Raw genomic sequence first — 26,870 nt, 5'->3', positions numbered from 1 at the left:
GAAACTTCAACTGCAAGTGCACAGACCACCACTGCAGCAGTGAGCTCTGCATCAACTCCAAAGTCAACAAGTCCCACAGCACAAACAACGGCAAGCAGCTCCACTCCAGCATCAACAGCTGAATCAACGACAATCGCAACAACACAAGCAACAAGTGGTGAGTATCAAAGTACATGTTTATCCGGTATTCCAATGCAATTGTTCTCAGTTTACATCAGGAGTATGATTACATGATAAAATAAACTGAACATATTCCAGTTTTATTCTTTACATTCATATTAATACAGGGGAGAATCATTTGATAATTGCATTTCCGCTTGGTTCAGCTTAAACATGTTTGTGTTGTGTGTTGGGGCAATTTATTAACAAACCAGTGATGTTTGAATGCTAAAGCACATTTTTGATTATGTTCTTGCAAGTTGCTGCTTTAACTCTAATGTGCCCTTATTTATTTTCACTAAAACAGCAGAAACTACAACTGCAAGTGTGCAGAGCACCACTGCCGCATCTAGCACTGCATCAACTCTCACGTCAACAAGTGCAGCAGAATCAACAACTACAAGCAGCTCCACCTCAGCATCGACGGCCGAATCAACAACAATTGCAACAACACAAGCAACAAGTGGTGAATGTCATAATATATTTTTATGTTCCGCTCAATCACAACAAAATATTGCAGCTTTTCTGATTACATTTACAACATTGCATGGGAGAATCAGTTGCAAACTTCACCTGGTGCTTTGTGTCTGTTGCAAGTATCTGTGGGGAATTTTTAGTATGACAAATTGTTAACAAATCACAGCAGTTTATACTTTCTTTCACATTTCTGAATGTGAGATTCCAAGTTGCTCATTTCCGTCATTTATATTACTAATTATTTTCACTGCAACAACAGAAACCCCGACTGCAAGTACCAGCACTGCAACACTAGACTCTTCATCAACTACTGCATCAACAACTCTATCAGGAGCAACAACCGCAGGAAGCTCTACTCCAGCATCGACCAGCATCTCAACATCACTACTCACTACCACAAGTGGTGAGTACCATTGTAAAATTTATCCTCCAATCTAATTCATGTGCAAAGGTTGCTTGATGGGTTTTTGATGTTACAGCATGGATATATTAAATTAATTGAGATATTTGTATTCTGCCAAAGAGGTAGCGGAAGACAGCACTTTGTGTTTTATTCAGGTTTCTGTCTATTTCATTCCAAGCTGCCCGTTTCTGTAAGTAATGCCATTCTTCACTTCCACAGCACCATCAGAAACTTCGACTGCAAGTGCACAGACCACCACTGCAGCAGTGAGTTCTGCATCAACATTAACAAGTCCAACAGCACAAACAACGGCGAGCAGCTCCACTCCAGCATCGACAGCTGAATCAACGACAATCACAACAACACAAGCTACTGCAACAAGTGGTGAGTATCAAAGAACACCTTTATCTGGTAACCAAGGCAATTGCTCTCAGTTTAAATCAGGAGTATGATTACATGATAAAATAAACGGAAAATATTCCAGTTTTATTCTTTACATTCATATTAAAACAGGGGAGAATCATTTGCTAATTGCATTTCCGCTTGGGTCAGCTATAACATGACTGTGTTGTGTTTTGGGGCAATTTGTTAACAAACCAGTGATGATTGAATGTTAAAACACATTTTTGATTATGTTCTTGCAAGTTGCTGCTTTAACTCTAATGTGCCCTTATTTATTTTCACTAAAACAGCAGAAACCACAACTGCAAGTGTGCAGAGCACCACTGCCGCATCGAGCACTGCATCAACTCTCACGTCAACAAGTGCAGCAGAATCAACAACTACAAGCATCTCCACTCCAGCATCGACGGCTGAATCAACAACAATCGCAACAACACAAGGCATGACAACAAATGCTGATTATCATAATACATGTTTATGTTGCAACCTGATACCTTGAAATGTAAAGCAGGATTATGACTATCTACAGAAATAAAAACAAAATAGTGCATTTTTGCTGATTACAATTACGACAATGCATGGGAGAATCATTTGCAAACTTCACCTGCTGCTTTGTGCTAATTGCAAATTTTTGTGGGCAATTTGCAGCATGTCCAATTGTTAACAAATCGCAACAGTCTGTATTTTAATGCACATTTCTGAATATGGTATTCCAATTTGCTCATGTGCTACATATATATCAATCATTATTTTCGTTGCAACAACAGAAACCTCGACGGCAAGTACACAGAGCAGCACTGCAACACCAGCCTCTTCATCAACTCCTGCATCAACAACTACATTAGGAGCAACAACTGCAGGGAGCTCTACTCCAGCATCGACCAGTATCTCAGCATCACCACTCACTACCATAAGTGGTGAGTATCATTGTAAAATTTATCCTCCAATCTAATTAATGTGCTAATGTTGCTTGATGGGTTTTCTGCTGTTACATCATGGATATATTTAATCAACTGAGTAATTTGTATTCTACCAAAGAGTTGTTTTATTCAAGTTTCTGTATATTTCATTCCATGTTCCCTTTTTCTGTCAGTAATGCCATTCTTCACATCCACAGCAACATCAGAAACTTCAACTGCAAGTGCACAGACCACCACTGCAGCAGTGAGCTCTGCATCAACTCCAAAGTCAACAAGTCCCACAGCACAAACAACGGCAAGCAGCTCCACTCCAGCATCAACAGCTGAATCAACGACAATCGCAACAACACAAGCAACAAGTGGTGAGTATCAAAGTACATGTTTATCCGGTATTCCAATGCAATTGTTCTCAGTTTACATCAGGAGTATGATTACATGATAAAATAAACTGAACATATTCCAGTTTTATTCTTTACATTCATATTAATACAGGGGAGAATCATTTGATAATTGCATTTCCGCTTGGTTCAGCTTAAACATGTTTGTGTTGTGTGTTGGGGCAATTTATTAACAAACCAGTGATGTTTGAATGCTAAAGCACATTTTTGATTATGTTCTTGCAAGTTGCTGCTTTAACTCTAATGTGCCCTTATTTATTTTCACTAAAACAGCAGAAACTACAACTGCAAGTGTGCAGAGCACCACTGCCGCATCGAGCACTGCATCAACTCTCACGTCAACAAGTGCAGCAGAATCAACAACTACAAGCAGCTCCACCTCAGCATCGACGGCCGAATCAACAACAATTGCAACAACACAAGCAACAAGTGGTGAATGTCATAATATATTTTTATGTTCCGCTCAATCACAACAAAATATTGCAGCTTTTCTGATTACATTTACAACATTGCATGGGAGAATCAGTTGCAAACTTCACCTGGTGCTTTGTGTCTGTTGCAAGTATCTGTGGGGAATTTTTAGTATGACAAATTGTTAACAAATCACAGCAGTTTATACTTTCTTTCACATTTCTGAATGTGAGATTCCAAGTTGCTCATTTCCATCATTTATATTACTAATTATTTTCACTGCAACAACAGAAACCCCGACTGCAAGTACCAGCACTGCAACACCAGACTCTTCATCAACTACTGCATCAACAACTCTATCAGGAGCAACAACCGCAGGAAGCTCTACTCCAGCATCGACCAGCATCTCAACATCACTACTCACTACCACAAGTGGTGAGTACCATTGTAAAATTTATCCTCCAATCTAATTCATGTGCAAAGGTTGCTTGATGGGTTTTTGATGTTACAGCATGGATATATTAAATTAATTGAGATATTTGTATTCTACCAAAGAGGTAGCGGAAGACAGCACTTTGTGTTTTATTCAGGTTTCTGTGTATTTCATTCCAAACTGCCCGTTTCTGTAAGTAATGCCATTCTTCACTTCCACAGCACCATCAGAAACTTCGACTGCAAGTGCACAGACCACCACTGCAGCAGTGAGTTCTGCATCAACATTAACAAGTCCAACAGCACAAACAACGGCGAGCAGCTCCACTCCAGCATCGACAGCTGAATCAACGACAATCACAACAACACAAGCTACTGCAACAAGTGGTGAGTATCAAAGAACACCTTTATCTGGTAACCAAGGCAATTGCTCTCAGTTTAAATCAGGAGTATGATTACATGATAAAATAAACGGAAAATATTCCAGTTTTATTCTTTACATTCATATTAAAACAGGGGAGAATCATTTGCTAATTGCATTTCCGCTTGGGTCAGCTATAACATGACTGTGTTGTGTTTTGGGGCAATTTGTTAACAAACCAGTGATGATTGAATGTTAAAACACATTTTTGATTATGTTCTTGCAAGTTGCTGCTTTAACTCTAATGTGCCCTTATTTATTTTCACTAAACCAGCAGAAACCACAACTGCAAGTGTGCAGAGCACCACTGCCGCTTCTAGCACTGCATCAACTCTCACGTCAACAAGTACACCAGAATTAAGAACTACAAGCAACTCCACTCCAGCATCGACGGCCGAATCAACAACAATCGCAACAACACAAGCAACAAGTGGTGAGTGTCATAACATATTTTTATGTCCTCTCAATCACGACAATATATTGCAGCTTTTCTGATTACATTTACAACATTGCATGGGAGAATCAGTTGCAAACTTCACCTGGTGCTTTGTGTCTGTTGCAAGTATCTGTGGGGAACTTCTAGTATGTCAAATTGTTAACAAATCACAGCTCTACTCCAGCATCGACCAGCATCTCAACATCACTACTCACTACCACAAGTGGTGAGTACCATTGTAAAATTTATCCTCCAATCTAATTCATGTGCAAAGGTTGCTTGATGGGTTTTTGATGTTACAGCATGGATATATTAAATTAATTGAGATATTTATATTCTGCCAAAGAGGTAGCGGAAGACAGCACTTTGTGTTTTATTCAGGTTTCTGTGTATTTCATTCCAAGCTGCCCGTTTCTGTAAGTAATGCCATTCTTCACTTCCACAGCACCATCAGAAACTTCGACTGCAAGTGCACAGACCACCACTGCAGCAGTGAGTTCTGCATCAACATTAACAAGTCCAACAGCACAAACAACGGCGAGCAGCTCCACTCCAGCATCGACAGCTGAATCAACGACAATCACAACAACACAAGCTACTGCAACAAGTGGTGAGTATCAAAGAACACCTTTATCTGGTAACCAAGGCAATTGCTCTCAGTTTAAATCAGGAGTATGATTACATGATAAAATAAACGGAAAATATTCCAGTTTTATTCTTTACATTCATATTAAAACAGGGGAGAATCATTTGCTAATTGCATTTCCGCTTGGGTCAGCTATAACATGACTGTGTTGTGTTTTGGGGCAATTTGTTAACAAACCAGTGATGATTGAATGTTAAAACACATTTTTGATTATGTTCTTGCAAGTTGCTGCTTTAACTCTAATGTGCCCTTATTTATTTTCACTAAAACAGCAGAAACCACAACTGCAAGTGTGCAGAGCACCACTGCCGCATCGAGCACTGCATCAACTCTCACGTCAACAAGTGCAGCAGAATCAACAACTACAAGCATCTCCACTCCAGCATCGACGGCTGAATCAACAACAATCGCAACAACACAAGGCATGACAACAAATGCTGATTATCATAATACATGTTTATGTTGCAACCTGATACCTTGAAATGTAAAGCAGGATTATGACTATCTACAGAAATAAAAACAAAATAGTGCATTTTTGCTGATTACAATTACGACAATGCATGGGAGAATCATTTGCAAACTTCACCTGCTGCTTTGTGCTAATTGCAAATTTTTGTGGGCAATTTGCAGCATGTCCAATTGTTAACAAATCGCAACAGTCTGTATTTTAATGCACATTTCTGAATATGGTATTCCAATTTGCTCATGTGCTACATATATATCAATCATTATTTTCGTTGCAACAACAGAAACCTCGACGGCAAGTACACAGAGCAGCACTGCAACACCAGCCTCTTCATCAACTCCTGCATCAACAACTACATTAGGAGCAACAACTGCAGGGAGCTCTACTCCAGCATCGACCAGCATCTCAGCATCACCACTCACTACCATAAGTGGTGAGTATCATTGTAAAATTTATCCTCCAATCTAATTAATGTGCTAATGTTGCTTGATGGGTTTTCTGCTGTTACATCATGGATATATTTAATCAACTGAGTAATTTGTATTCTACCAAAGAGTTGTTTTATTCAAGTTTCTGTATATTTCATTCCATGTTCCCTTTTTCTGTCAGTAATGCCATTCTTCACATCCACAGCAACATCAGAAACTTCAACTGCAAGTGCACAGACCACCACTGCAGCAGTGAGCTCTGCATCAACTCCAAAGTCAACAAGTCCCACAGCACAAACAACGGCAAGCAGCTCCACTCCAGCATCAACAGCTGAATCAACGACAATCGCAACAACACAAGCAACAAGTGGTGAGTATCAAAGTACATGTTTATCCGGTATTCCAATGCAATTGTTCTCAGTTTACATCAGGAGTATGATTACATGATAAAATAAACTGAACATATTCCAGTTTTATTCTTTACATTCATATTAATACAGGGGAGAATCATTTGATAATTGCATTTCCGCTTGGTTCAGCTTAAACATGTCTGTGTTGTGTGTTGGGGCAATTTATTAACAAACCAGTGATGTTTGAATGCTAAAGCACATTTTTGATTATGTTCTTGCAAGTTGCTGCTTTAACTCTAATGTGCCCTTATTTATTTTCACTAAAACAGCAGAAACTACAACTGCAAGTGTGCAGAGCACCACTGCCGCATCGAGCACTGCATCAACTCTAACGTCAACAAGTGCAGCAGAATCAACAACTACAAGCAGCTCCACCTCAGCATCGACGGCCGAATCAACAACAATTGCAACAACACAAGCAACAAGTGGTGAATGTCATAATATATTTTTATGTTCCGCTCAATCACAACAAAATATTGCAGCTTTTCTGATTACATTTACAACATTGCATGGGAGAATCAGTTGCAAACTTCACCTGGTGCTTTGTGTCTGTTGCAAGTATCTGTGGGGAATTTTTAGTATGACAAATTGTTAACAAATCACAGCAGTTTATACTTTCTTTCACATTTCTGAATGTGAGATTCCAAGTTGCTCATTTCCGTCATTTATATTACTAATTATTTTCACTGCAACAACAGAAACCCCGACTGCAAGTACCAGCACTGCAACACCAGACTCTTCATCAACTACTGCATCAACAACTCTATCAGGAGCAACAACCGCAGGAAGCTCTACTCCAGCATCGACCAGCATCTCAACATCACCACTCACTACCACAAGTGGTGAGTACCATTGTAAAATATATCCTCCTATCTAATTCATGTGCAAGTTTGCTTGATGGTTTTTTGATGTTACAGCATGGATATATTAAATCAATTGAGATATTTGTATTCTACCAAAGAGATAGCGGAAGACAGCACTTTGTGTTTTATTCAGGTTTCTGTGTATTTCATTCCAAGCTGCCTTTTTCTGTAAGTAATGCCATTCTTCACTTCCACAGCACCATCAGAAACTTCGACTGCAAGTGCACAGACCACCACTGCAGCAGTAAGTTCTGCATCAACTCCAACATCAACAAGTGCAACAGCACAAACAACGGCAAGCAGCTCCACTCCAGCATCGACAGCTGAATCAACGACAATCACAACAGCACAAGCTACTGCAACAAGTGGTGAGTATCAAAGAACACATTTATCTGGTAACCAAGGCAATTGCTCTCAGTTTAAATCAGGAGTATGATTACATGATAAAATAAACGGAAAATATTCCAGTTTTATTCTTTACATTCATATTAAAACAGGGGAGAATCATTTGCTAATTGCATTTCCGCTTGGGTCAGCTATAACATGACTGTGTTGTGTTTTGGGGCAATTTGTTAACAAACCAGTGATGACTGAATGTTAAAACACATTTTTGATTATGTTCTTGCAAGTTGCTGCTTTAACTCTAATGTGCCCTTATTTATTTTCACTAAAACAGCAGAAACCACAACTGCAAGTGTGCAGAGCACCACTGCCGCATCGAGCACTGCATCAACTCTCACGTCAACAAGTGCAGCAGAATCAACAACTACAAGCAGCTCCACCTCAGCATCGACGGCCGAATCAAAAACAATCGCAACAACACAAGCAACAAGTGGTGAGTGTCATAATATATTTTTCTGTTCCGCTCAATCACAACAAAATATTGCAGCTTTTCTGATTACAGTTACAACATTGCATGGGAGAATCAGTTGCAAACTTCACCTGGTGCTTTGTGTCTGTTGCAAGTATCTGTGTGGAATTTGTAGTATGACAAATTGTTAACAAATCAGAGCAGTTTATACTTTCTTTCACATTTCTGAATGTGAGATTCCAAGTTGCTCATTTCCGTCATTTATATTACTAATTATTTTCACTGCAACAACAGAAACCCCGACTGCAAGTACCAGCACTGCAACACCAGACTCTTCATCAACTCCTGCATCAACAACTATATCAGGAGCAACAACCGCAGGAAACTCTACTCCAGCATCGACCAGCATCTCAACATCACCAGTTACTACCACAAGTGGTGAGTACCATTGTAAAATTTATTCTCCAATCAAGTTCATGTGCAAATGTTGCTTGATGGGTTTTTTGATGTTACAGCATGGATATATTTAATCAATTGAGATATTTGTATCCTACCAAGGAGATAGAGGAAGACAGCACTTTGTGTTTTATTCACGTTTCTGTGTATTTCATTCCATGTTCCCTTTTTCTGTAAGTAATGCCATTCTTCACATCCACAGCAACATCAGGAACTTCGACTGCAAGTGCACAGACCACCACTGCAGCAGTGAGTTCTGCATCAACTCCATCATCAACAAGTCCAACAGCACAATCAACGGCAAGCAGCTCCACTCCAGCATCGACAGCTGAATCAATGACAATCGCAACAACACAAGCTACTGCAACAAGTGGTGAGTATCAAAGAACACTTTTATCTGGTATTCCAAGCAATTGCTCTCAGTTTACATCAGGAGTATGATTATGTGATAAAATAAGCTGAATATATTCCAGTTTTATTCTTTACATTCATATTAATACAGAGGACAATCATTTGCCAATATCATTTCTGCTTGGGTGAGCTAAAACATGTCTGTGTTGTGTTTTGGTGAAATTTGTTAACAAACCAGTGATGATTGAATGTTAAAACACATTTTTGATTATGCTCTTGCAACTTGCTGCTTTAACTCTAATGTGCCCTTATTTATTTTCACTAAACCAGCAGAAACCACAACTGCAACTGTGCAGAGCACCTCTGCAAGATTGAGCTCTACGTCAACTCCCACGTCAACAAATGCAGCAGAATCAACAACTACAAGCAGCTCCACTCCAGCATCGACGGCTGAATCAACAACAATCGCAACAACACAAGGCATGAAAACAAATGCTGATTATCATAATACATGTTTATGTTGCAATCTGATACCTTGAAATGTAAAGCAGGATTATGACTATCTACTGAAATAAAAACAAAATAGTGCATTTTTGCTGATTACAATTACAACAATGCATGTTGCAAACTTCACCTGCTGCTTTGTGCTAATTGCAAATTTTTGTGGGTAATTTGCAGCATGTCCAATTGTTAACAAATCGCAACAGTCTGTATTTTAATGCACATTTCTGAATATGGTATTCCAAGTTGCTCATGTGCTTCATATATATCAATCATTACTTTTGTTGCAACAACAGAAACCTCGACGGCAAGTACACAGAGCAGCACTGCAACACCAGCCTCTTCATCAACTCCTGCATCAACAACTACATTAGGAGCAACAACTGCAGGGAGCTCTACTCCAGCATCGACCAGCATCTCAGCATCACCACTCACTACCATCAGTGGTGAGTATCATTGTAAAATTTATCCTCCAGTCTAATTAATGTGCTAATGATGCTTGATGGTTTTTTTGTTGTTACAGCATGGATATATTTAATCAACTGATTAATTTGTATTCTACCAAAGAGTTATTTTATTCAAGTTTCTATATATTTCATTCCATGTTCCCTTTTTCTGTCAGTAATGCCATTCTTCACATCCACAGCAACATCAGAAACTTCAACTGCAAGTGCACAGACCACCACTGCAGCAGTGAGCTCTGCATCAACTCCAAAGTCAACAATTCCCACAGCAGAAACAACGGCAAGCAGCTCCACTCCAGCATCAATATCTGAATCAACGACAATCGCAACAACACAAGCAACAAGTGGTGAGTATCAAAGTACATGTTTATCCGGTATTCCAATGTAATTGTTCTCAGTTTAAATCAGGAGTATGATTACATGATAAAATAAACTGAAAATATTCCAGTTTTATTCTTTACATTCATATTAATACAGGGGAGAATCATTTGCTAATTGCATTTCCGCTTGGGTCAGCTATAACATGTCTGTGTTGTGTTTTGGGGCAATTTGTTAACAAACCAGTGATGATTGAATGTTAAAACACATTTTTGATTATGTTCTTTCAAGTTGCTGCTTTAACCCTAATGTGCCCTTATTTATTTTCAATAAAACAGCAGAAACCACAACTGCAAGTGTGCAGAGCATTACTGCCGCATCTAGCTTTGCATCAACTCCCACGTCAACAAGTACAGCAGAATTAACAACTACAAGCAGCTCCACCTCAGCATCGACGGCCGAATCAAAAACAATCGCAACAACACAAGCAACAAGTGGTGAGTGTCATAATATATTTCTATGTTCCTCTCAATCACAACAAAATATTGCAGCTTTTCTGATTACATTTACAACATTGCATGGGAGAATCAGTTGCAAACTTCACCTGGTGCTTTGTGTCTGTTGCAAGTATCTGTGGGGAATTTGTAGTATGTCAAATTGTTAACAAATCACAGCAGTTTATACTTTCTTTCATATTTCTGAATGTGAGATTCCAAGTTGCTCATTTCCGTCATTTATATTACTAATTATTTTCACTGCAACAACAGAAGCACCAACTGCAACACCAGACGCTTCATCAACTACTGCACCAACAACTATATCAGGAGCAACAACCGCAGGAAGCTCTACTCCAGCATCGACCAGCATCTCAACATCACCACTCTCTACCACAAGTGGTGAGTACCATTGTAAAATTTATTCTCCAATCTAATTCATGTGCAAATGTTGCTTGATGGGTTTTTTGCTGTTTCAGCATGGATATATTTAATCAACTGATTAATTTGTATTCTATCAAAGAGTTATTTTATTCAAGTGTCTGTGTATTTCATTCCAAGTTCCCTTTTTCTGTCAGTAATGTCATTCTTCACATCCACAGCAACATCAGATACTTCGACTGCAAGTGCACCGACCACCACTGCAGCAGTGAGTTCTGCATCAACTCCAACATCAACAAGTCCAACAGCACAAACAACGGCAAGCAGCCCCACTCCAGCATCGACAGCTGAATCAACGACATTTGCAACAACACAAGCTACTGCAACAAGTGGTGAGTATCAAAGAACACGTTTATCTGGTATTCCAAGGCAATTGCTCTCAGTTTGAATCAGGAGTATGATTACACGATAAAATAAACTGAAAATATTCCAGTTTTATTCTTTACATTCATTTTAATACAGGGGAGAATCATTTGCTAATTTCACCTTTAGCTTGGGTCAGTCATAACATGTCTGTGTTGTGTTTTTGGGGCAATTTCTTAACAAACCAGTGATGTTTGAATGTTAATGCACTTTTTTGAGTATTTTCTTGCAAGCTGCTGCTTTAACTCTAATGTGCCCTTATTTATTTTCACTAAAACAGCGGAAACCACAACTGCAAGTGTGCAGAGCACTACTGCCTCATCGAGCTCTACATCAACTCTCACGTCAACAAATGCAGCAGAATTAACAACTACAAGCAGTTCCACTCCAGCATCGACGGCTGAATCAACAACAATCGCAACAACTCAAGGCATGACAACAAGTGTTGAGTGTCATAATATATTTTTATGTTCCTCTCAATCACAACAAAATATTGCAGCTTTTCTGATTACATTTACAACATTGCATGGGAGAATCAGCAGCAAACTTCACCTGGTGCTTTGTATCTGTTGCAAATATCTGTGGGGTATCTGTCGTATGTCTAATTGTTAACAAATCACAGCAGTTTATACTTTCTTTCATATTTCTGAATGTGCAATTCCCAGTTGTTCATTTCCGTCATTTATATTACTAATTATTTTCACTGCAACAACAGAAACCCCGACTACAAGTACCAGCACTGCAACACCAGCCTCTTCATCAACTCCAGCGTCAACAAGTACTTCAGAAGCAACAACTGCAGGAAGCTCTTCTCCAGCATGGACCAGCATCTCAACATCACCACTCACTGCCACAAGTGGTGTGTATTCCAGTAAATATTTATCAGCAGTTTCTATCTGATTGTTTTAAATCAAATGCAGGATTTGGTACACAGCATTAAATAGAAAGGAAAATTAAAGACTTGCACTTAAATAGTTGTTTTCATGACCAGTAGCAATCTCAAAACGCTTCAGAGACAATGCAAGACATTTGAAGTAATGTCATTGTGGTGATGCAGAAAACAATATGGCTAACTTGCACACAGCATAGTTCCACCAACATGAACATGCTAATCTTTTCCTGATGTTGGTCGAGTGATAAACATTGGACATAACAACTGGAATAACTGTCAGCTTTTCTACAGAATTCTGTTCTGGGATTTTTCAAATCCACTGGAGCAGGCAGATGGTGACTCGGTTAATGACTCATCCAATAGGTCGTACCTTGAACCAAGCAGCATTCCTTCAGTACTGCACTGGAGTGTTGCCTTGAAATTAGTGATCATGTCCTGGAGTGGGCTGCCAGAACCTCATGACAGAGAGTCCAGGGTGCTAAAAAATGAGTGACATTTAACTTCCATGCCTCTGTATGTTATTTCAAGCTGATTCCAGCTACAATAATACATAGGATTTATTGCTGCTTTGCTTCTACTGAAAATATTTTGAGGTAATTTGCATGATGGTTAATTGTTAACAAATCATAGCAGTTCGTATTTTCTTTCACATTTCATATTAAGATCGTCCAAGTTGCTAGTTTGCCTGGTATTCATCATTAATTATTTTCACTGCAACAACAGAAACCCCGACTGCAAGTACACAGAGCAGCACTGCAACACCAGACTCTTCATCAATTCCTGCATCAACAACTATATCAGGAGCAACAACTGCAGGAAGCTCTACTCCAGCATCGACCAGCATCTCAACATCACCACTCACTACCACAAGTGGTGAGTACAATTGTAAAATTTATCCTCCAATCTAATTCATGTGCAAATGCTGCTTGATGGTTTTTTTGATGTTACAGCGTGGATATATTTAATCAACTGAGTAATTTTTCTTCTACCAAAGAGTTAACGGAAGACAGCACTTTGTGTTTTATTCAGGTTTCTGTGTATTTCATTCCACGTTCCCTTTTTCTGTCAGTAATGCCATTCTTCACCTCCACAGCAACATCAGAAACTTCGACTGCAAGTGCACAGACCACCACTGCAGCAGTGAGCTCCTCTTCAACAAGTCCAATGGCACAAACAACGGCAAGCAGCTCCACTCCAGCATCGACAGCTGAATCAACGACAATCGCTACAACTCAACCTACTGCAAGAAGTGGTGAGTATCAAAGTTTATGTTTATCTGGTATTCCAATGAATTGCTCTCAGTTTAAATACGGAGTATGATTACAGATTAAAATAAATTGAAAATATTCCAGTTTTGTTCTTTACGTTCATATTAATGAAGGGGAAAATCATTTGCTAATTTCACCTTCTGCTTGGTTCGGCTACAACATGTCTGTTTCGTATTTTGGGGCAGTTTGTTAACAAACCAGTGAGGTTTGAATATTAATGCACATTTTTGAGTATGTTCTTGCAATTTGCTGCTTTGACTCTAATGCTCCATTATGTATTTTCACTGAAACAGCAGAGACCACAACTGCAAGTGTGCAGAGCACCACTGCCGCATCGAGCTCTGCATCAACTCTAACGTCAACAAGTACATCAGGAGCAACAACCGCGGGAAGCTCTACTCCAGCATCGACCAGCATCTCAACATCACCACTCACTACCAAAAGTGGTGAGTATCATTGTAAAATTTATCCTCCAATCTAATTCATGTGCAAATGTTATTTGATGGTTTTTTGCTGTGAAAGCATGGATATATTTAATCAACTGAGTAATTTGTATTCTACAAAAGAGTTAACGGAGGGAAGACTACACTTTGTATTTTATTCAGATTTCTGTGTATTTCATTCCAAGTTCCCTGTTTCTGTCAGTAATGCCATTCTTCACTTCCACAGCAGCATCAGAAATTTTGACTGCAAGTACACAGACCACCACTGCAGCAGTGAGTTCTGCATCATCTCCAACATCAACAAGTCCAACAGCACAAACAACGGCCAGCAGCTCCATTCCAGCATCAACAGCTGAATCAACGACAATCGCAACAACACAAGCTACTGCAACAAGTGGTGAGTATCAAAGTACATGTTTATCTGGTATTCCAATGCAATTGCTCTGAATTTAAATCAGGAGTGTGATTACATCTTAAAATAAACTGAAAATATTCCAGTTTTATTCTTTACATTCATATTAATGTAGGGGAGAATCATTTGCTAATTTCACCTTCTGCTTGGTTCAGCTACAACTTGTCTGTGTCGTATTTTGTGGCAAATTGTTAACAAACCAGTGCCGTTTGAATGTTAATGCACATTTTTGAGTATATTCTTGCAAGTTGCTGCGTTAACTCTAATGTGCCATTATTTCTTTTCACTGAAACAGCAGAAACCACAACTGCAAGTGTGCAGAGCACCACTGCAGCATCGAGCTCTGCATCGTCTCTCGCACCAACAATAGAACAAACAATGACAAGCAACTCCACTGCTGCGTCGACAGCTGAATCAGTGACAATCACAAGTGGTGAATATCCAAGTGCAATTTTACCTTTTACTCCAAAGTAATTGCTGTCCAATTAAAGCAGGATTATGACTACACACTGAAATAAACTTGATTTTTCTCTATTTTGTTTTTTACATCTATAATAATGCAAGAATGAATCACTTGCTAATTCCAGCTCCTGCTTTCTTTCTGCAACAACATGTCTGATTCTGAACATACTATACCAGTTTGTATATTAATACAGATTTTTGTGGCTGATATTCTAAGTTGGTGGTGGGCTTTGCCACAAATATGCTATTAACTACTTTCATTGTCTCAGCAGAAACCACAACTGCAAGTGTGCAGAGCACTACTGCCGCATCGAGCTCTGCATCAACTCCTATGTTAACAAGTACAGCAGAACCAACAACTGCAAGCAGCTCCACTCCAGTATCAACAATTGAACCAGTGATAATTGTAACAATGCAAGCCACTGCAACAAATGGTGAGTAGCCTAGTATTTTTTTAGCTGATATTCCACTGTAATTCTGTTCAATTTAATGCAGGATTACGACTATATATTACTTAAATATGCCACTAACTTCTTCATTATCTTCACTACAATAACAGAACCTTTGACCAAAATTTTGCAGTTTGTCTGTTGGCAACTACAATAATGTATGAGCTGCCTGCTCATCTCTGCCCTGATTAAGTCCAAGATGGAAAGCTATTGGATAGCCTTCTCCCCCATCTCAATTGAGGCCTTTATGTGGGCAGTTAATGCCCATTTAAGTGACTCATCCTTCCACCGCTCTAGCAGTCACCTAAGGGAACTTGAGAAGCAAACTGTGTTGTTTTGCTTGCAAGCTCCTGGGGGTGGTCTTTGTTATCAGGCATTCCGTGCCTGAGCGAGGGACCTGGTATCAGAACGGGGATGCACTAAACCCCAGCCTTCTCCCCTTGCCGTCTTCCCCCGCTCCCCATCTCTCACAGCCCTCGTACAATGACCTGTCATCCTGCCGTGATTTACCTGAGACCTGCCTCCCTTGCTGATCCTAGGCATCTGGTGGGTATGTTGCTGCCTGCTGCCATCGCACCTGCCAGCTTCTGATTTACCAGCTGATCTAGGGGGTCGGGACTTCCATCCCCAGGGTTTTTGATCCTGGAGAAAATCTGCCACTAGCCACTCAATTGTCTGACTGGCATTTAAATCAGCTGGCCTTCCCCAAAGGAGGTAATGCGGGGGCTCTTGCTGCTATTCCAGCTGGTGGGCGAAACCCCCATCACCTCCACTAAATACCAACCAACATCACTACTCAGCACAACAATTGGTGAGTACCTTGTAAATGTTTATCAGCTGTTTTATTCTGTTTCGTTTCAATGCAATGCAGGATTAGAAACACATCAAGAAATAGGAACAAGATATCTTACAGGTACTTCATCAGCTACAAATATGCAGGAGTCATATGCAAATATCACATGATGCTTTGTTGCTCTTTCAACATGGATACATTTATCCTCCTGAGTAATTTGAATGTTACAAAACTGTTAGCAAACAAAGAAATTTGCATTTTTCTCTGAGCATAGTATTCCAAATTTCTGGTTTTCCTCAGTAACACCATTAATTACTTTCACAGCAGCAAATGGAACCTTGATGACAAGTACACAGGCCAGTACTGCAGGATTGAACTCGACACCAACCTCTGTATCAACAAGTACAACAGGAGCAATAACTACAAGCAGCTCTACACCAGCAGGAACAGCTGAATCAACGACTATTGCAACAAAACAATTCACAAGAAGTGGTGAGTCTCATAGTACATTTGTTATCAGCAATTCCATTCTTAATTCGTTTCCATCTAATTACAGGATTACAAATATATAATGGAATAATGAAGGTTTTAGTTTTATTGTTACAATTACAGTTATGCAAAAGAATTTGCAAATGTCACTTTTTGTCCAACTTTTCCTGTTTTCCTCAATCACACCATTTGCTGTTTGCACAACAATACCAGAAACTTTGACTGCACAGACTCCACTGCAACACCAAGCTCTGCATCAATTGCTTCAACAAATACAATATAACCAACAACTGAAGGCAGCTCTACTCCAGCATCAACAAATGAATCAATAGCAATCATAACACCGCTGCTCACAAGTGGTGATATCCTATTAAAGCTTTATCCACAGTTTCATTCTGATCCCTCTCAGGGTTAGTGACACACCATGAAATAGTAACAAAACATTCAGCGGGATTTTCCACACCTGCCCACCGCTAGGATCATCCAGTCCTGCCACAAGTCAATGGACCTCTGGCTGGGGCTCTGCTTTGCCTGTGGCAGGTCCCACCCCATGATAGGGCCAGAAAATCCCAGCCATTGAGTGGGAAATGCTCACTGCCTCGATTCATTGGAAAATCACGTGCAAATCAACCTTAGTGCATTGTTGCTACTTTAGCATGGAAAATTATCATATTGAGTAATTTGCATTATTTCAAAGTGTTAATAAAACATAGCAGTTTGATCTTTAATTTAGATTTCTGTATATTTTATTCCAAGTTGCTGGTTTTTCACAACAATGCCATTAATTATTTTCACATCAACAGCAGAAATCTCAACTGCAAGTACACAGATTAGCATTACAATGTTGAACTCTTCATCAACTCTTACATCAACAAGTTCACCAGAAGCACCAAACAGAGGAAGCTCTACTCCAGCATCAACAAGCATCTCAACATCACCACTTACTACAAGAAGTGGTGAGTATCCTGGTAAACATTTAACAGCAGTTTCAACCTGATTCCTTTCAATCCAATGCAGGATTAGACAAACAGCATGAACTAGTAACCGGATTTTATAGTGGTTCTTTGTCGCCTTCATAATGTAGGAAGAATCAGCTGCAAATCTCATTTGGTGCTATGTTGCTGTTTCAAAATGGTAACACTCTGTTACTCAGTTATTTGCATTACACTGAAGTGTTAGCAAAAACTAGGAGTTTGCAGTGTGTTGAGTATCACAGTACATTCATTATCAGCAATTCCAACCTGATTCCTTTCCATCTAATACAGGATTATGAATATATAAGGCTGGCTTTTCATTTGCTGGTGGGGCAGGAACTGTTGCAAACAAAATTTGAATTTTTTCACCTGGAAGACATTACTCAATCCTGCTGCCTCCAGGACATTTTGCAGTTTTCAAAGAATCTGCAAGGGGAGGGAACAGAAACCTATGCACCACCAAAATAACAACCCATTAAGCTCCTTAAGGAGCTTGTACAGGGCCTGTCTAGAACAGAATGGAATTTTCAATCTTTTTCTGGCTGAAGTCAAACAGTTTAGTGCACATCTTTTGGGGTTGCCATGGATCAAAAGGAAGTTTGTTTCCATTGGGTTTTTCTGTGATATTTGAGGGGTCAACTAGTGCTTGGCTGAGCACACATGGTCACCTTTTGGCATCTTTATCCTCCTTCATGAGCTTCCTGCTCTGCTCAGCAAGATACAGCAGTCCGCAACATGGCTGCCACCTGCCTTTGCCGCTGGCACCAAACAGGCAGCTCCCACCTCCTGGAGGCACTTCTAATTGGGTGCCAAACTCACCTGCTGCCCAATCAGTCCATTTCAAAATAAATTTATTTGGGGTTCGCAACCCCACATTGAAAATCTGACCCTCAGCTAAATGACCCTCATTACAGTTACAATAACGCAGGGTAGAATCTTTTGTAAATCTCACTTTTTGTTTTACTGCTGTTTTTATGCTACTGCGTAATCTACATTACATCTTACTGTTAACAAAACATTGTAGTTTGTATTTTAATGCACATTTCTGAAAATATTATTTCAAGTTGACTGTTTGCCTCAATTACACCATTAACTACTTTCACAACAACAACAGAAACCTCGACTGTGAGTACACAGGCTATCACTGCAGCATCATCCTCTACATCAGCTGCTGCATCAACAAGTACAACAGCAGCAACAGCTACAGGGAGCTCTACTGAAGCATCGACAACTGAATCAATCACAATCACATCATTCACTACAAGTGGTGAGTTCAGAGTACATTACACCGCCTGTTGCGTTCTTATTCTTTTCAATCTAATACAGATTATAAAAACATAATGAAATGATTACAGAATTTTGTAGCTTTGTGTCGGCTACAATGTTGCAGGAATGAAACATGTGACATAACATTTGCCAGTTTGCTGTTGTTGCAATATTGGTACATTTATTCCAATCACTACATGATAACTGCCTATTATACAAAGTTATTCCTTTCTGTATTGAAAAAGAACTATTTAACAATGAAGTCCAAAAAATTCTACATCTCAATCAGTTCCCAAAATATCTACCCCTATTTAATAAAATGCAGTCTATTTCCAGGTTACTTATAAAAATGATTTTGCAGGAAAGCAAACATCAAGCATAATTATCCTATTGATCATGTTGCCCAGTTTATCAAGTGTAGGAGGAGGTTGCTCATGAAATGCCACTGTGGAACGTTAGTGTATGAATGTTTAACATGTTCCTCTGAAACTGCACTTATCTTAGCAGGAATATTAAACCCTTCACAATCAATGTGCTTTAATATCTCTGCTAAAGTTGCACACAATGGGATTTTAGGTGACTGTAATGAGGAAGAAGAGAATAGAGGGATATGAGGGCTGAGTGGGTAGATGTAATTAGCTTGAGAGATGACTTTTGTGGAATGTAAAGACTGCATAAACCATCTTGGCTGGATGGTCTGTTTCTGTTCTGCACATTCAATGTAATTCAATGTGCACGATTTTCACCTCGGCCTGCAGGTGCGCACCCGACACGCACGAGTGTGAAATAACGCGCAATTACTTCGGGCGAGTGTCCCAGTATCATCGCGCACTCGCGCAATTTTTTGGTCAGCAGGCGCATGCAAGAGTCTGCAGCGCACCTGCCGATAATTATGAGGGCTATTAAGCCCATTAATCGATTAATTAAAGTGAATTTTTCCCTGCCCATCCAACCTTACAGTTGGCGGGCAGGCGGGCGAATAGGCTAGGTGGACTTTACATCTTTTACAAAACCTCATCCAAGGGCAGGATGAGGTTTCCAACACAGTAAAAAAAAAAATTAAAAATTTTAAAACTCATTTTGCAAATGTCCCTGTTCATCTGACAGAGTCACATGTGGGAACATGTTTTCCTTATTTTTAGTATCTTTATTTTTCGTGGTAAAAATCTTCAGCTCCCTGAGGCAGCTCTGTGCCTTCAGGGAGTTTTCACTGAGCACATCCCCGCACATACACACACTTCAGTGCTCATGCTCCTCCCGCCCGCAGCCCGGCAGCGCTGAGGTTATCAGTGCATGTTTCACGCTGGCTGCCCATTAATTGGCGAGGCCAGTGTGAAATTGCGTTTGGGGCCCGATCGTGGGCGGCGGGTCCATTGCACAGCTGCTCCTGGGCCCGCCCCGCTGTGCCTGCCCGACAAGGGTAAGATCCTCCCCAATGCACTGAGCATTCATCCACTAATTGACCAGGGCATCATTTCAGTCCCAGTAAGTAAACCAAAGTAGCAACTTAAATGATTTGCATAATACCTATATTAAAATAGGAAAACCAAGGGTCTTAGAGGATACAGAGAGAAAAAAAAGATTTAAATGTCACACTGAATCGATTCTGTGATTGGTAGGAACTCAAACTGGCTGATTTTCAGATGTCCTGTGTGGATGGGGAGGAGAAATCCCAAAATCGAGAGTGCGCTCTTTCACGCATACGCATGAAAGAGAGCACTCATCTCCCTGAGGCCAAGTGCAACCTGAGGGAGATCGGCTGCACATATAAAAAAGACAAAATTAGAAAAATAAAATTTCCCTTACGTGTTCCCTCATGTGACAATGTCACGTGAGCTGGGGCATGTCCATAATTTTTACAAAATCTTTCTTAAAATTTTTTAAAGCCTACATGAAACCTCACCCCGCCCGTGGATGAGGTTTCATGTTTTTTCTAGTTCCCGCTGGGGCTCCTGGTCATTGACAGATCAGCGGTCGCACAGCTGATTTTGCTGTGCCCCCGCCTTCCTGAAAATTTAAATCGAGCGTGATGATGTCAGGAGTTCCCTCCAACGTCACAGCGCGTCACTTTACATGTCGGCGAGCGGACCCTGCCCCTGCTCACCAACTCGTAAAATTCTGCCCCAAAAGTCTGTCACCACCAAGATGCAATATATTGAATGATCACTGGTTATGAACATTTCAACATTATTTCATAAGTGTGGTGGAAAGTTGTTGGGTGCTCCTCTTGGCTGCAAGATTACTAACTTGAAATATACTGCTGTGGTTTCTATGTTCTTGGTTTATTTTGTCTTCACTCCGTATAATACAGATGATGCAGTCATAATAGAAGTGTTTTATTTTTGGTTCAACGATTTACCAATGTTTTCTTGATAGCAACATCACCAATTCTGACCACAACTCCAAGCCTGCAAGAAGAACCCTATGATTTCAATGTGACCTTCATTATAACTAACTTGGTCCCAACAGCAAGTTTACAATCTCCCAGTTCTGCACTTTACAAATCTGCATCAAATATTATAGCTTATGAGGTCAGTTGGCAATTTAATAATTATTGCAAATGCATCCTTGAATCAATAATTTTGCTTTTATATTTAAACCTGTGGCTGTTCCTCTCCTTTCAGTTGGACAAGCTGTTTACTAACAGCAACGTCAAAAGAACATTCTCAAACTGCAGAGTTCTCTCTTTCAGGTAAGGAACGATAAACCCTGATTAGGATTAATATTGTTTCAAGGTTATCTAAAAGTTAGTATAAGTGCTTAACTTCGAATTATGGTTTCTATAGAACTCTGTTCGCTGGTCCTATGCTCAAATCATTTGCATCATTGATATTGTCAGGGAGATCAATTTGATTTTTAAAAATTTTAAGACATGCCCCCTCATGTGACATTTTTATTGAACTTTAAAAACCTTCATGAAACCTCATCCCGCCCATGGATGAGGTTTCATAATAAATGCAAAGCCGCCTGGCCTCTTCACTTGCCTGCCAACAAAGGTTGGACGGGCAGCTCAGTTAAGTATTTTAATTGATATTTAAATGATTTTAATAGGCTTTTGACTGTTCAGTCGGTGCACAGCCCACTCCAGGGCGCGCCCGCCGAACTGAATATCTGAATGACACCCCTGCTCGCCGACCTGAAGGTTCTGCCCATCATGTATCTTAGGATTAGAAGCAGGATCTGCGTGTGGTGAGGCACCGAGCAGAATGGACTGCAGCCAAGGCAGGAAGCAAAGATAGTTCAGGTGCCAACTTGCCAGAGGGTGAGATCGCTGAAGAGGAAGCAGAAGCACTTCGACGTACCCCTGCACACAAACACTGATGGGTATGCACAACAAAATTCTTTGTGCATTGGGAAGCCTGTCAGAAAGCCTACATTTAGTGTTAAGAAGCATGAAGGAACCCAGCACCAACTTGGCACAGGACTTTGTAAATAGTGTGGAGACCATCCTTTAGGTCGTGATCGGTTTGGAAGTGATGGTCAATCCATTTGCCCACTTGTGGACCCAACCATGATGCAGGGCCTGATGGCCAATGTCACAGCTTCCATTGCAGGACAAGCAGCAGCCACTCAATGTCTGAGTGCTGCAGTGGAAACTCAGAAGGTAGGCTTGCTGCCATCATGGATTATAATGAGCAAAAGGGCTTGCACAGCGTCACAGCAATCCAGCAATCTGTCCTCCAACAGATTACTAGGTTTGCTGAGGTGCCTCCCTGGGAATTGGCTCCATGGAGCATGAACGTGCTACCCTCTATCAGGAGGATAGCATTAGTGCTCCCAGACCTGCCAAACCACCAGTGCCCTGCTGCTCCCTGCAGCCAGCCAGCCCAGACTCTTGCCATCTTTACCAGAATGGTGCAGTCTGCAGGTGGGCCTTCTAGCCCCACAGCTGCACAAGGCTACCCTCAAAGCTCATCTGCATTTGCGCACCTGTGCTGAACATTAGTAGCCTTCCACTTTCAATAGCAAGCACAGAGCAGACAGCTAGGATTATGGGGCTCAGCAAGCCAAACCTTTCAATTCCTTTCAAAGATATTGATCTGGTGGGGCAAACTATCACCTGGAGGGTAATGAGCGACTGTGCCTCCTGCATTACCGAATCTAGAAATTAGTGAATGAAATAGTAGAAATTAAATTAGATAGCCCTGAAAATGAGGGCAGGAATTATATGCGTGATGAAGTTGTGACTGTCCAATGTAATGCAGGCAGCAAGCCAACTTCAAGCTACCTCCTGCAGAGCCAAAAACAAACTATCAATGTTGAGGTGGAAAGAGTTATTAAGCAAAAATTCTCAGCTGGCATTACATTTTTGCTGCAACATATTGAATTTTAGCCCCAACATTATACATCGGTGCCCATAACAGCAGAAAGGCTTATGTCTGCCACTTTTATCATAAACTTTCCTAATTTATATAATTAAATAACTTTTTATTTTCCAGTCCAACTAATGCTGGCAACACAAGCGTGTACTCAATCTGCACATTTGGAAATGATTCTTCTCCTCAGGAAGTTAATAAAGTTACTGTACACCATGAGTTCAGGGACAACACAGAGTACATTTCCACTTTGGGAACATATTCACTGGATAACAACAGTCTTTACGTGAATGGTATTTATCATTTAAAGGATATATTCTGTTTTATGACTTTTCATTTTATCAATTTTATCAAGTGTTTGGCCAGAACTTTTCAGTCGGCGAGGTGGGGGCGGGGCCCGCTCTCCGACAGAACCCCGGCGTCATTCCGCCCCACTTAAATATTCAGGAAGGCGGACGGACAGCAAAATCAGCTGTCCACCCGCCGACCTGTCAATGGCCAACTGAGGCCTTTGACAGGATAATTAACAACAAAAAAACTGCGGATGCTGGAAATCCAAAACAAAAACAGAATTACCTGGAAAAACTCAGCAGGTCTGGCAGCATCGGCGGAGAACCCAATGCTGCAAGACCTGCTGAGTTTTTCCAGGTAATTCTGTTTTTGACAGGATAATTAAGCCAAGTAAAGGTCCTGCTCGTCCAACCTTAAGCTTGCTTCTGAAGAAACATGAAACCTCATCCACTGGCGGGATGAGGTTTTATGTCTGTGTTAAAGAACTTTAATAAACTTTATGACATCATCACATGAGGGGGACATGTTAATAATGTTTTTATTTTTCTATTTTTTAAGTTAATAAAACTTTCAGCACTCTCTCTGAGCCAGCACTTAGTCTCAGGGAGCTGTGCGTGAAAGAGCACACTTTGACAGTTGGGGAATCCCTCCCCCTGCACAGGAAGCTCATAGCACTTCCCATCGGGTGGCCCGCCCACTCAAAATGGCGGTGGGGCCCGTTTCAGCAGCGGCGATCGGCTGCCCACCCGCCAACGAGCCGGTGGGGCCCGCCCGCCCATCAAGGGCAAAATTCTGCCCTTTGTGTGATCAAATTGAGGAAAATTAAATCAAATCAATCAATGTATCTTATTCCACTATTTAATGATGAATTTCCATCTGACTCGTTTTATATAAGACACATTTTTGATTTTTCAGGTTACCATGAATCAGCTCCTACATCCCGTGAGTATGGTTTCTGTTTCTTTGTTAACTTAAGATTTCCTTTTATTGCAATGAGAAACAACAAAGTAAATCTTTAATAGACTCTATTTATATATTGTGAAATGCATCCATCTCATTAGGGATGCAATTTCTCCCATTTAGAGATGGTATCATTATTTTCCTGTTTGACCATTCAGGTAAATTCTCGAATTGAGAATGTTTATGATTTAACAGGGATTTTGTATGTGGTGTGTTATCCTCTCCCCTTCAGGTGAGGCATGTATGAACAGGCCGATAACATCGTGTGAGTAACCTGTAAGAAGCAGCTAACAGTATCTGAAATTGGATCTGTTGCCCAAGTTTAGATGTAAGCACAAGACTCCAAGTCAGTAACAGACTCAAGAAAATCAGGAGAACTTTCTAAACAGGGAAGCAGTCAGTTACATGATCACTAGTTAGGGTAGTTTCTGCCCCAATTGCATATGTGATAGCAATAGTTATTCCTTGGGAAAGGAAGCTAATTCTTTCCATCCCGTCATACCTCAAAAAGCTCTTACAGCAGCATGAAATATTCTGTTGTGGTTTCTATATTCTTGATTTATTTTACCTTCACTCTGGAATACAAATGATGCAATTACAGAGATTACTTATTCTCAGTTTAACGTTTATCTATTTTTTCATAACAGCACCAATTGTGGCCACAACTCCAAACCTGCAGGTAAAGCCGTTTGATTTTAATGTGACCTTCATTATAACTAACCTGGCCCCGACAGCAAGTCTGCTATCTTCCAGTTCTGCACTGCATAAATCTGCATCAAGTATTATTGCTAACCAGGTCAGTTGACAGTTTAATTATTAATATAAATACATGTTCATTAATTGTAGAATAATCTCTCTAATACTGTGGCTGCTCCTTTCTTTCAGTTGAATAACTTGTTTACTAACAGCAAAATCAACAGAACATTCTCAAGCTGCAAAGTCATCTCTTTCAGGTAAGGAATGTTGACATCAAACACAATCAGTATCTGTTTGAACATTATTTCAAAGTTTATTATTTCTAAGTCTATTAAAAATATTTATTATTACAAAATGGTTAAACTTTCTAGGTATTCTTCAGAGTTTTGATTGTTGTTTTAGTGTTCAGTTCATTAATGTTAGGTGTCTAGTAATATTGCTGCTGCCATAAGCAGCTAGGATTTCCTGTCAATTTATTTGGATGTGACACCGAGGGGAAAATTTTCTCCCTGTTGGGGGTTGTGAGTGGGAGCGGGTGCAGGCGGGCACACAGCCGACCACCGCCTGCGATCGGCCGCGCACCACCATTTTATGTGGGCGGGCCAATTAAGGCCCGCCCAGCATGACGCGCACCCGGAAGTGCTGTGCACACCCTGTGCAGGCCGGGGGAGGAGGCTGAGTCGGGGCCTGTGCTCTTTCGCGCATGCACACGAAAGAGTGCAGAAATCTCCCTGAGGCACAGAGCTGCCTCAGGGTGTTTAACTTTATTTTGAAAAAGTTAAATAAGACAAAAAAAATAATTTTCAGACATGTCCTCTCATGTGACAATGTCACATGAGCTGGGACATGTCAATAAATTTTAATTTAAAAATTTATTTGATTTATAAATCCTTCATGAAACCTCATCCCACCCGTAGATGGGCAGCACCATTAATTATTTTAATTAATTTTTAAATGGCCTTAATAGGCCTTTCACAGTTTGGTGGGCACACAGTCGACTCTAGTGTGTGCCCGCCGAGCTGAAGATCGGAATGATGCGCAGTGACATCGCGACGCACGCCCAGCGTCACCGCGCGTCGTTTTATGTGTCGTTTTATGTGTTGGCAATCACTTCATAGATTATAGGACAGATTTTTCTGTAAACAGTCTCAAGAAAATGTTTTGATCCAGTTGATATATTTACTGAAGATTAAAGTGATTAGATGCCTGTCAGCACTACTTGTCCTATATTTTTGAGAATATGTAATTTTCCTACTCCTTGTCAGCCTATGTAAGATGATATGGAGGGTGAATATTCATTGTGAAGCCAGTTGGTGAAATAGGAAACTAAATGCCAATCTTTTTACTTAATATTATACTTATTACAGGATGAAACATTACAATGTCTGCCTCCTCTCGACCCAATACCCAGTGTCCTATAAGTCTCTCTTTAGACTCTTTTGAGTATATCAATAAAATAAAACAGACTAATTAACTAATTAAAGAAATTGACAGCCCCTTATAGGGATATCTCTTTATATATGTTCAAGATACTTAATCAATCAATGCCCTCTCCCTGTATATCCTTAACCTTAATAATACAATTAATATACCATTAACGGAGGATGCTTTTATTGTGGTAAAAGATGAGACCACTCAAGTCTGTGAGTTCCAGTAAGCAAGGTCTTTATTCAAGCATATGCTGGAGA

The 26,870-nt window shown here is 40.3% G+C and overlaps 3 protein-coding genes across 3 annotated transcripts in view; all 3 read left to right on the top strand.

The window, feature by feature from the left end:
- The first annotated feature begins 1,236 nt into the window (after positions 1 to 1,236).
- On the top strand, positions 1,237 to 1,967 carry LOC121287601 (A-agglutinin anchorage subunit-like). Its single transcript, XM_041205529.1, has 2 exons — positions 1,237 to 1,423; positions 1,732 to 1,967. The coding sequence occupies exons 1-2, from the start codon at positions 1,237 to 1,239 to the stop codon at positions 1,938 to 1,940; spliced, it is 396 nt and encodes a 131-aa protein (XP_041061463.1). The 3' UTR covers positions 1,941 to 1,967.
- Positions 1,968 to 4,802: 2,835 nt separating this feature from the next.
- On the top strand, positions 4,803 to 5,613 carry LOC121287451 (A-agglutinin anchorage subunit-like). The gene is made up of 2 exons (XM_041205348.1): positions 4,803 to 5,069; positions 5,378 to 5,613. Exons 1-2 carry the CDS (start codon positions 4,883 to 4,885, stop codon positions 5,584 to 5,586), a joined length of 396 nt encoding a protein of 131 aa, XP_041061282.1. The 5' UTR covers positions 4,803 to 4,882; the 3' UTR covers positions 5,587 to 5,613.
- Positions 5,614 to 19,566: 13,953 nt separating this feature from the next.
- LOC121287600 (mucin-16-like) overlaps positions 19,567 to 26,870 on the top strand; it is a 34,742-nt gene continuing 27,438 nt past the window's right edge. Inside the window, exons 1-6 of the mRNA XM_041205527.1 lie at positions 19,567 to 19,582; positions 21,296 to 21,450; positions 21,544 to 21,611; positions 23,359 to 23,528; positions 25,134 to 25,282; positions 25,372 to 25,439. Coding sequence (XP_041061461.1) covers positions 19,567 to 19,582; positions 21,296 to 21,450; positions 21,544 to 21,611; positions 23,359 to 23,528; positions 25,134 to 25,282; positions 25,372 to 25,439 — 626 coding nt within the window. The remainder of the gene's footprint in view (positions 19,583 to 21,295; positions 21,451 to 21,543; positions 21,612 to 23,358; positions 23,529 to 25,133; positions 25,283 to 25,371; positions 25,440 to 26,870) is intronic.

This window comes from Carcharodon carcharias, chromosome 14 (assembly GCF_017639515.1).
Source record: "Carcharodon carcharias isolate sCarCar2 chromosome 14, sCarCar2.pri, whole genome shotgun sequence".
Lineage (NCBI taxonomy): Eukaryota > Metazoa > Chordata > Chondrichthyes > Lamniformes > Lamnidae > Carcharodon > Carcharodon carcharias.
The sequence above is the reverse complement of the archived record's forward strand: the minus strand, read 5'-3'. Positions and strand labels throughout refer to the sequence as shown.